Source organism: Paramisgurnus dabryanus, chromosome 19 (genome assembly GCF_030506205.2).
Source record: "Paramisgurnus dabryanus chromosome 19, PD_genome_1.1, whole genome shotgun sequence".
Lineage (NCBI taxonomy): Eukaryota > Metazoa > Chordata > Actinopteri > Cypriniformes > Cobitidae > Paramisgurnus > Paramisgurnus dabryanus.
In genome coordinates this window covers 25,101,938-25,114,027 of record NC_133355.1, presented here as the reverse complement: position 1 = coordinate 25,114,027, position 12,090 = coordinate 25,101,938, and the positions used below count along the sequence as shown (strand labels likewise).

General features: G+C 34.4%; 1 protein-coding gene across 7 annotated transcripts in view; it reads left to right on the top strand.

Annotated features, from left to right (window-relative positions):
- Positions 1 to 12,090, top strand: part of adcy2b (adenylate cyclase 2b (brain)) — a 92,190-nt gene that overhangs the window by 38,843 nt on the left and 41,257 nt on the right. For all 7 annotated transcript variants that reach the window (XR_010545576.1, XR_010545577.1, XR_010545578.1 and 4 more), the window contains exons 4-5: positions 4,467 to 4,616; positions 11,600 to 11,748. Coding sequence is in view for 4 of the 7 variants with exons in the window: in XM_065293632.1 (XP_065149704.1) it covers positions 4,467 to 4,616; positions 11,600 to 11,748 (299 nt within the window). In the remaining 3 variants the exon portion in view is untranslated. The remainder of the gene's footprint in view (positions 1 to 4,466; positions 4,617 to 11,599; positions 11,749 to 12,090) is intronic.

Sequence of the window (12,090 nt, the reverse complement as noted above, 5' to 3'; positions counted from 1 at the left end):
TTTGAAACCTTTAAAACCTCGGTATACCTTGAAACCAGTAACCGTCCCATGCCTAGTTGTGAATACTTGAAATGTAACAAATGGTGAAAGTTAAACAGTTATAAACAAAAGTTTAAGAGCTCTGCAGAGTGCTATACAAAAATACATGTGTTAATATTTAAAAAAAATTGTGCAATGTTCATAGTTGAACTATTAACATTTGGCTCTTGCAATGTTAAACTCCAATTGTTTTTAAAATATAAAAAAAGAAAATATGATTTTTCAGTAATTAAAATGCAAAATACTGGATACAAGATGTGTGCATTTTTTTTGAAAATGCACATTTTTTAATATATGACCTATAACAAAAAGTAACAACAACAACATAATTTGTAACATATTTAATAATTATATTAGATTATAGGCAAAAAATATATAAAAGGTAAAAATCAGGGTTCAATTTTGGCCCGCATCATATTTAAAATGTAAAAATCTCGTCCTCGAGAAAAGTAGCAGAAGACCCCTGGTCTATGCTGACACCGGCACCAATAGCACGTTCTCTACGGTGTTTTATATACCTCTTATATAATAAGTAATAAATAATAATTCATGCCCACCTTTTTGGTATTGATTTTCCAGAACCTTTCTCATTTTTAAAGCAGATCTTTTTCCATACCTGATCTAAACCCAGCGCATGTAACCAAGGCAACAATCAAGTCACATGGTCCACAAGAACACAAAAATACTGGCTGTCAGGTTGTCAGAGAGCCAGCAGCATTACATTCAGGAATCAAGAGGCAGTGAGATGTAAATTGTTTTTATGTTGTTGTCAGGTCAAATTGTAAGACCTCGAAAAGCCCCTGAAGCTCACCAGGCAAATTCTCCTCTTTCAGACCTCAACACAGTTATCCAGCTGTTAGAGAGCTTCATTAAAACCAACCATAAAGACCCTTCACATTAAGCTCTCAAGCTTTCCTTATTAAAAGTATCACAGCCTCAATTAGGTGCACTCAAAAACCACAGGTCGTACTCCGCGCCCTATTAATGGCTCCAGTTCGTACATTACTTTCCGGACGTGCTTGACAAACAAAGGTCTCGTGTTAATCAGGGGCCGAGAAACTAATGAAGTCGCGTATGTGTGGGTCAGAATCCATCAGAAGTGTTGTAATTAAAGTCCAGTGTTACTGAACTTTCATGACTGACCTCTTCCTTTCATTCAGTGATTACATACAAAGGAATGGCTTACTACGGCTGCTCCCTGAGGAGCTGTGCTATAAAACTTGCCCGGTGAGATACAGGTGTGCCCTCCGGCAGGTGCAAGTGCCCTTAAATAGAGGAAGAGAGTCTGTGTCCGAAACCTGAATATTTCTGCTTTTGCAGGCAGTATGTGGAAGTAATCAAGGGATATACAAATCCAATGTTTGATTTACACTCGAAAAAATGCTGTGTTATTTTAAACCCAGCGTTGGGTCAAAAAGGGACAGGTTGTTTCAACCTGAAATGCTGGGTTCATTTAACTCAACCCAATAACCCAGCATCTTTAGAGCGTATTGATTTAAAGATTACATGAGTTTGTTCTAGACCATTAGACGTGACATTATAGTGTATTGGAAACACGTACCTTTACATAGCCTGCATTGACCGCCAATTTTAAACATGATGATTGTTTAAAGGGCAAACAGTACTTCAATAGTAAGCTGACGTTTGGTCAATTTCTAAAAGGCAAACAATGTGCCTTCGTATGATTTAAAGGGTGTTAAGGTGTTTTTATTGACTGTATTGCTAATTGACGTACTGTAGGGTGGTGTGTTATAAGTGGATGATGTTTAATCTGTTAATGATGTCCGTGAGTGATATTAGCAGGGGGTTGGAGAATCACTTGAAATGTCAGACGTCTTTGAGTAGTCTTAGGTAAACCTTAATGACCTCTTTAGCTTTTACTCACTGTGCTCACCTCACTTAAGACGTCTGCTAATCTCAGATGTCTGAGTGGAGAACCCAATAGAGAAGAAACATCGGAGGAATGCTCCCGGTTCAATACGCAGTTGAGATCTATTGACGGCTATGACATTATATTGATTACCAGGGAACATAACTTTGATTCATCAGTTAATAAAAAAAGAAAAATAGCTTTAAAGTGGCAATGCTGAGATCGCGGGCACCCGTGTCGAATTTGTGGGTCGAACTTCTGGGTTTCAACCGGCTTGTTTAAGATGCGTATCATGCAATATCCACTTCTTGCCGCATGGTTGTAGTGTTTTTTTTACCAAATACTACAATAAATACGTGAAGAAGAACCACCGGACCAGAGTTGTATAGTACTTAAGTATTTGTACTTTCTGCATAAAAGTAAATTTTCATTTAATCGTATTTTTTAAGTGTTTTTCTTTGGAAAACATACATTCCAAAACACATTATCATAATTTTTACTCCACTACATTTCATAATTTCAAGTTTTTGGTTTATATTTAATATTTAAGTACATTAAACATCTAGAAATTTTTTGTACTTTAACTTAAGTAAAAAAAAAAAATTCGTACTTTTACTCAAGAAAGTAAAAGTACACAATTTTTATGTAATTAGGCTTTAAATCAATTTTAATATGCAATATATAATGAATACACAGTATGATTCTATGCTGAATGTAGTGAAAAAATTTTTGTAAAGAAAAGTACATTTTTTTCCCAAGACAAACACTCTAAACAGTTGAGTAACGAATCCATGAGAATGCCACGGAAAAGAAAGTCCCTGGCAGGGCCACAGAAATATGCAGAGTTCCGTGAGAATGCCACGGAAAAATGAGCAAAAAATTCCGTGACTATGCCATGGAAATTCGTGAGATCAGGTTGGTACGGTTGACGTTCAGCCATCCTTGCTGTAACTTGTTAGGAAAACTCCCTGAACTACACGTATTATGTGGGCACGGTCTTAAGTTAGAGAGCTCATGAATAGTAATGACCTCGATCAATTCCACGTCACACTGAGCAGCTTTTCTAATTGACCTGATTTCTCCGCTTATTTCTTTTCAGTGGCTAGATCTGACAGAGGAGGTAGAAGTAAAAAAAATTCAAGTAAAAACGGTTTTATGTGGAAGGGCCCCTTTTATTAAAGGTCTTTTGTGGGTAAGCAATGTGATTTTGTAAGAAATATATACCTATTTTAAACTTTATAAACTATAATAACTAGCTTCCGATAATGACGCCATCTTAGACTCACGTGATTTACGAGAGTCACTGCGCAACGTACCTATGGCAACCAACGCTCACTACGCTAAAACTCTCTCGCGAATCACGCAAGTCCAAAAAGGCATTGTTACTGGAATTTAGTTATTATAGTTTACAAAGTATAAAATATGGATTTTTTTACAAAATCACATAGATTACCCATAGAAAACCTTTATTAACCCCTTGGAGCCATTCTGTGAAGGATTCACTGTAAAACCTAAAAGTTAACTCATCTCAAACCATTTAAGTAAACCGGTTGCATTAATTTTAAAACACATACATTTGAGTACTGTGAACTTAAACAAATTGAGTCATATGCAGTTATGCACTTATATTTAAGTTCACACTACTTAAATATAAGGGCATAATGCACATGACTCAAGTTCATAGTACTTAAATTGATTTGTTTTAAAACTAAAATGGTCTAATCCAACCGGTTTACTTAAATGGTTTGAGATAAGTTAACTGTTAGGTTTTACTGTGTGGATGCACTTTCTGGCTTTAAACTCAGTTGATCCTTGTTAAAGATGATGGGCATGTCTGGAGTATTCCTTTAATATTGTAAGAAAGCTGTTGTTTATACTGCAAAAAAAAAAAACTAGCAGCTGTGGTTGCAAAAAAATAACGTCTGTAAAAATACAGAAAACATATAAACAACTTTGTAATTAAAAATGCAGTGGCACTTTTTCATTACAGTAAAGTTTTGCATATTTAACTGTATTTTTCACTGCAAAGTTTTGTAACCTTTACAGTTCTTAACCCATGTGCTCTAAGTCAAACTCTTAAGTTTAGGTTCAGTCATTATTTCGCTGCAAAACCCTTTAAGTGCATGCAAGCTTTTTTTAGCAAAAACCTCGGCAACTGGAAAAAATCCACTTTTTTTGGACAAGACGGGGTAACAGTTGCAACATTGCAAATAATGAAAAGTCAGAATGTAAAAATAAACTACACGGATTCACTTTTCCTGAAAATCGATATCTTTTAAATCAATATAAGATCCGCATTCTCTGTCTTGGTCTTTATGCTGATTGTGTCTTACGGTAATGTGCTCTTTCTTTGTATTTGAAACTCAATCAAAATCCATTTGGACTGCTGTGCATACTTACGTCAAGTGTTTGTGGTCAGAGAGTAAGCTCTTCCTGTGCCTATGGGTCGATTTAGTGCATCATCACTATGTTTTTACTGTGTGCCAATGTTGTATTGATTACACACTGAGTCACCTTGTTAGTATATCACAAAATTATTGTTTTTCTGTCTGTCTAGATCTTAGCCAACATCATCATCTTTATCTGTGGAAATGTGGCTGGGGCCTATCACAAACACCTGATGGATCTCGCTCTTAAACAGACCTATCACGACACCTGCAATTGTATTAAATCTCCCATCAAGCTGGAGTTTGAGAAGCATCAGCAGGTATGGCCACATGGGACACACCTTCTATTGCTTGTATAAAATCTCATCACTTTCAGGAAAAGAGGAAACAGCTGGTTGCCCAGATCTACATTGTGCCTGGGAAATTTGGGTTTAATGGAGGGACCGGTTGAGGTTGGATTATAGCGTGAGTCATTATTGTAGCTGTATGATAAAGATTATATTACCACAATGGGCAGCTAATATCTGAAGGCAGAGGGGGTGAGAGTTGCATTGTCCCAAAATAGCTTTGTTTTATTGTCGGAAATGGGTGGGGCGGAAGTCCGCACAAGGGTTTCCCCTCGCTTGAGTCAGTTGTGTTCTTTGATTTGTTTTGTAATGATAAAGTGGCGTTGGTTGGGTAATGACATATGAGTGTTGAGATAAAGGCAGATCACTGGCAGCATTTGTGCTACTTTTAGGGATTATCAGTCTTAGTCGATAATATATCACCCCGCAGAAATGCAAGACAGATTTTGCTTTATTCTATGAATGTTTTTTTTTTGCATTTTTTAACTTCAGACAAAACAATTATGCAACGCATACCCAAAATATGACCCTTTGCATTTAACCCATCCCAGTCAGTCGTGAACACACACCCGGAGCAATGGGTAAGGTGTAACACAACAGCTGTGATACTCGAAACGCCAACTCTCGGGTTAAAGGCTGACTCTCTAACCACAAGGCTACAACTGCCCTTAAATATGTTTTTAGTACAGTATAATGAAATACACATCTTATAAATGTAAAAAAAGTTATAAATAAATAATTGTTTAATTTAATCAGTATTATTCATATTTTTTATATTCTTCAAAATAAAATATTTTATATTTATTCATACATTTATACATTTAGATTTATTTATTATATATATATATATATATATATATATATATATATATATATATATATATATATATATATATATAATGGTATCTTCTAGTTTTTATATTTATATATATATATTTTAATAATATAATATCTATATCTATATATATATATATATATATATATATATATATATATATATATATATATATATATATATATATATATATATATATATATATATATATATATATATATATATATATATATATATATATATATATATATATATATATATAGCCTATATATATCTATTGACAGCCCTAAAATAAAAAAAATGTTATTATATAATATATAATATATATATATAATATTTAATAAAAACATTTTTTTTATTTTAGGGCTGTCAAGAGATTAATCGTGATTAAGTAAATACAAAATAAACATTTTTATTTCTATAAAGTGTGTGTGTGTACTGTGTTTAAATATTATGTATATATAAATACACACACACACACACACACACACACACACACACACACACATATAAATGTAAGAAAATGTTTATTTATATATAATTTATTTTTATATAATCTTAAATAAATAACAATATTAATAAGTATATATTCACATGTAAATGTTTCTAAAATACATACATGAATATATATATATATATATATATATACATACATAATAACTACACACATTATACACACATATAATATGCAAACACAAACTTTTATTTTGTACGTGATTAATCGTTTGAAAGCCCTATTTTATTTGCATTTATTCACTGAAAATTTAAATGGGGAAAACATTGTCAACAACTTTTTTGTTTTGTTTTCAGATCTTCAATAATGCAGAGAAATTTCCATTTCATATTAATTTTCAACCACAAAATACTTTTAAAGTATTTTTACATGTATTATAAGAAAAAATCTAATTTTGGAAAAACCCAGATTTTTATGGGTCTTGTCATGCTTTTTTAAATTTGCTGGTTGGGTGACCTTTTTTTCACTCCTGAGGATTGTTTTTGTTAAAATTCAACAGACACTGTACTAAAATAGTCATAATATATCCAAAAATGATTATTACAGCCTAAACCGCGTCTAAATATGTGTGTGTGTGTGTGTGTGTGTGTGTGCGTGCGTGCGTGCATGCATGCGTGCGTGTGCGTTAGTGGTGTAACGGATCACAGTTGGACGGATCACGACCCACGGTTCGGCTCGCATGTGATTAGCGGATTAATACGCACATTTAAATAGGGAAAGTTTATCATTTGTAAGGGTTTCAAAGGTTTGCAAATGTTAACATTCAAGTGATTTTAAACCGTTTAACTGCAAAAAGGCGCTAAAGTGAGCAGTTTACTTTACGCACAAACGCACGTGCGGTTGAATGCTTCTGGTCCAGCTCGAGTCCAACCGTTTGTGCTTGAGTCCAACCGTTTGTAATTTGCCCGCTATCTGTGTGTGTGCACGCGTTTAAGGGGACTCAGTAGTGCACACACAGAGAGAGATGCGGTCTGTGCATATTTGTTCTTAAAGAGACAGGTAGCTCAATTGACCTACTTAAGTCTGTCAAAAAACCTAAGACAAAGAGAAAATCACTTCTGAAGCCTAAAAAAATAATAATTACATTTAATTAATACAATAAATGCAGTGTTATTATTCAATTGATTTCTGTACCTAATGATTTTAGACCTTACTTAATGTGGAACTTTGTTCTTTTTTATAAATGTTTGTAATTTCTTAAATTGTTATTAGATGTTTTCCATACTTTTTTTTTGCGGATCCGAAAAATGATCCGATCCGTGCCTCAAAAACCGTAATGTGATCCGAACCGTGAGTTTTGTGATCCGTTGCACCCCTAGTGTGCGTGCATGCGTGCGCATGAGTGTGCGTGTGCGTAGATAAAAAATTATATTTATAAATATTATATAATTTTATAATAATATAAATAATGCTGGAATAAGGCAAATGATGAGTTTTTGACTTGTAGTCACAGATACACACACACACATGCACCTGTGTGAGCAGCATGATGTTATTGACTGTTGACTGTATGTTCTGTGATCATGTGTGAGAATGGAGCTCATCAGTCAGTTCATCAGCCGTCAGTTGTTTCTGCTGTATTGTGACTGATTTCTCATTTACCACATGTAGTTGCTCACTGGTTGGTCATTACAATCAGAACATTAGTTCAGCAACGACCATTAGCGTAACATGACTCATTTTACATTGCATGTGGAGTAAAACCTTATAAAATTAGAAACATTAGATTTGACAGTTTTCAGTATTGAAGGAGTCAAGTCAGTAATTTGTCATTAGATTTGAATGAGGTCCACTTATAGTCATAATGTAAGATAATCTCCTGGCACAAAAACTGCTGTTTTTATAAACACAGACAGTGTTGTTTTGTTGTCCTGTATCTTTAAAGAAATAGTTAACCCCAAAATAAACATTTTCACATAAAATACTCTGCCAGAAATGTGAAATGCTGTGGGTTGATGTTCTAGTGTACACACTATAAAAGTCTTTGTAAAGTCTGGATGGCATTGTGAGAGATCCACAAAACTGAAATCTGAAATAATTAGATACATTCATGCTCTTTTCAGACTTTTCAGTATGGATTTTTGAAAATGACAGTATGTTTTGTAGTCATTGAAGTAAAAAGATTAAAGACATTTTGATGTGTCTCATTGCATGAACCTTCATAACATATTTTCAATTATACAATATACCTGGATTTCTTTATTGATGGGACTTTACAGATGGTTTCAAGCTCTTGATTCTGATGTTTGTTTTTGCTAAAGCACATACTGAATATGACGTCTTCTCAGAGAGTTTATCTTCAAACAGATGGATGGCTTTTAGCAATTTTAAAATATTTAAAATTAAATGTTGGTATATAGTGTGTCCTTAAAAGACACTTAACAACCTCTTCTGCTCTGACTTTATTGATAATATACCTCAATATACTGTACATTGTTGCTTAAATAACCTTCAATTTAAATTTAAAACATTAAACCACTGTTTTACAAATGAGTATTTTTTTCACTTTTATATAAAAAAACTCAAGTTACTGTTTTCTACTGTGCAATTTAATAGATACCAACCCATTCTTTAAGTCTTATTGAAAAGCACTTACATTTTAAATGTTTCTGTTTGAAGAAAAAAATTAAATAAAGTTAAAATGTAATTGAGAATAGCACATCCTCTTTTCTCATAATCACAATCCATGCATATATAACTACACTGTTTTACTTTCTGTCTTTTCTACCTTTATTACGAAAAATATATTGTGTCTTCTGTAGAGTTTTGGCCTTCAACAATTATCTTACATGATAAATATAGACATTGACATTTACATTGCATTTAGCCATTCAGCAGATGCTTTTATCCAAAGAGGTCTACAAATGAAGTTACAATATCACACTGCCGATTGAAAAGAAAGACTTTTACCTCGTCGGAAAATGTACCATCTGAAGCCTATCTGGGATCCCTCAAGCACTAGAACATGTGGTGACACATATGTGAGCTATTACTGGCATCAAGCCACCAAAACAATTGTAGCGTTGTGTATTTTCACAGTATGAGTGTTAGCATTTCACACTGAGATTGAGTGATGATGCTGTGTTCAGTGTTATAACAACAGCTAAATAATTCAGTTGCCAAAATACTGTATATTTAAGACATCGAGGGTTATCATCAGTTTCTGCTTTTGTTGCTATAGAAACAATGCCGTATCTTGAACATTGGTCAGTTTAACTGTATGGTTTTGCACTTACTTAGTTGCTTCTTGGTAGCCAGTGAGTATTAGTTTTATGGTATATTTTCCCTTATGAAAATTATCCATGGTTTTATTATAGTAAAAGAGTAAAAACTTGTTTTTTGGCATTTTTGATTACCATTGTATTACTATTTTTACTTATTGTAGAAAAGCTGTTTATTTGTGGTAAACCATAGTAAAAAAAATTATCCTATATTTTATCTATTAAAAACTCTTTAAATATCAACAATATTAAAAATACATTTCTCATAATAACCTTCTTTATTCTCAGTATTATGTTTAAAAAAAAGTAAAAAATATTTAGTAAAATTACTATTTATGGATTTGTGATTGACTGATGGTTATGCACATCAGTGTCCAACCCTGTGTCACGAAATTATGTACCTATAGTCACATAAATTTGTGAGTCTTAAGCGGTTTTTCGGCTTTTTACGTGAACATGTCACGCATTTCTGTTTACATGTCACTGTCACGCATTTCTGTTTGCGTGTCACTGTCACATATTTGTTACTCAACTGTTTTGTCCTATTTTCAAACCAGTGACGCTTCGGTTTAGGGTAAGATTTGGTGTTTGCGTTAGGATGTCACTTTAATTATTGGTTTATATCTTTTTTCATGATTTATTTTTTTATATTTTATGATTTTTAAACCATTGTCGCCTGGTATTAGGGTTAGAGTTGGGTTTGTGCAAGGATGTCGCTTTATGTAAATCTAACCCTAAACCGAAGCGGCAGTGGTAAAAAAATTGGACAAAACAGTTGAGTATCAAATACATGACAGTGACACGTAACCAGAAATGCGTGATCTGTTGTCGCAAAAGGCGGAAAACTGTGTCAGTGTCACGCTTAAGACTCACAAATTTACGTGACTAATAGGGACGTAATTTCGGGATAATGGGTTGAAGTGTCGATAACAAAAGAAAACACTGTCCTTTCTTGCGCTTAGATCATTTAAATAGGGCACCAAAACTGCAATTCATCGACGGGCCGCTAGTGTTGGCTTCAAAAGGGAGTCCATCCCCATAGACATGGCATGAACATCTCTGGTTTGCTAGCCAAGAAGGGAGAACCACTTTACAGTAAAGCATATTCAATATATTCCATTAAGGTTTCTAATTTACGGCTTTCAGGCATCAGATAACTCACAGTCTCTTTAGGGCCAAATTGAAAAATGTCTTTCAAAGCAGTGTTATTAAATTTTACCTGGTAGCACAGGTTACAAAACTCCTCGATGAAAGCTTCAATGGGCCAGTTACCTTGATGTAGTTGTCTAAAAGAAACTGCTTGATCCATGGTTCTTGATGAAATTAATTCCGCTGGATTCCGGTTTATGGCGAAGTATTCTGTAACGAGCGAGTCTTAGAGTACATTCCAAATTCAGAAGTTTATTTAAAAACAAACAGGCAAACAAGACAAAAGGATAATCCAAAAGCATTAATCCAAGAACAGGCACAAAGGTCATAACATAAAACGTGAAACAATGGCAATGATTACGAACGCTCGGTGCGCAGATTAAACTGACAATACTTCGCAATGTGAATGTGGAGCAGCAGGCATGGTTTGAATATACAACAGACAGGAAGTAAGTGTAGAAGAAGAGTGTGCAGCTGTGTCCGAAAACTGCCTACTTTCATATTATAAAGTAGGCAAAAAGCAGTAGGTGAGGCGAGTAGTATGTCCAAATTCATAAAATTTAAAAAACAGAATGCGAAAAAGTACCCAGATGACCTACTACTTCCGGCAAGATCCAAAAGTGTTCATTCGATGGAAACTTTGCTATCCCGTGAACTCTCCAGGAGAGGAATTATCCAACAAAAAAGAAAACAGAGAGCATTGTTTTATCTCTATTTAAATGCAGAAATTGCTGTTTTAAAAACGTTACGCCCGTGTTCATAGGGTTGCTTGTCAGTGGTGTCATGTCTGGTTTATCCACGGTTTCTGCTTTTGCTGCCATAGAAACCATAGATGTGGTTGACTTCATGTGGCACTGCGCAGATTGATCGTCATGTGACATCAAACTATTGCAAGAGAATTGCTTTCGCAATGGTTTGATGTCATAGGCCGATCCGTCTGCGCAGTAGTTGTAGTTCGCATGTGGAAGTATGTGGCATGCGGAAGTACTAACATCTAGCACACTGCATCAAGCTGTTGTTGTTGTTTAGCGACCTCTAGTGGTGAAAAATACATTACGTGCCTTTACGTTGTTTTTTATGATAGCATTTCATTATGGCAGAAAAAAACGTTTAGGGCGAACGTAAATACCATTTACATTCATACTGTTATAACTTCATATCCGAGATGAAAATATTTCATTTTGCACATAACCGATTAAACACACAGTTGACAATCTTCTTTATTTTGGACCAATAGGAACGCCTTTTGCTGTCCCTGCTCCCCGCCCACATCGCAAGAGTGATGAAGGCCGAGATCATCCAGAGGCTAAAGGGGCCAAACTTCGGCCAGGCTGAAAACACCAACAACTTCCACAATCTGTATGTACAGAGACACACCAATGTCAGGTACAGTAAAACTTACATCATGACATTAGAGTACTGATCTGTATACCAAATGATTCCTTTTATGCAACCCAGTAATTTTTATACACCTCTTAAGCCTCTCTCGGTCTGTCTTTCAGAGTGAATACAAAGTGCTTGCTATTCAGTAACCCAGAATCATCCTATAAGGTCTATACAGTCTAGACAGTTTCTTTCTAAAGATAAAACAAACAAAATCTTCAACAAAATCGTGTAAAGTACTGAAAAGGAATACTGATTTTGTTCAGTGAACTGAAGGACATTGAGTCTTTTGCTTCAAAGTGCTTCTTTCTCTCCTCTAATACGTTTGTCATTTTGGAGGCAGGC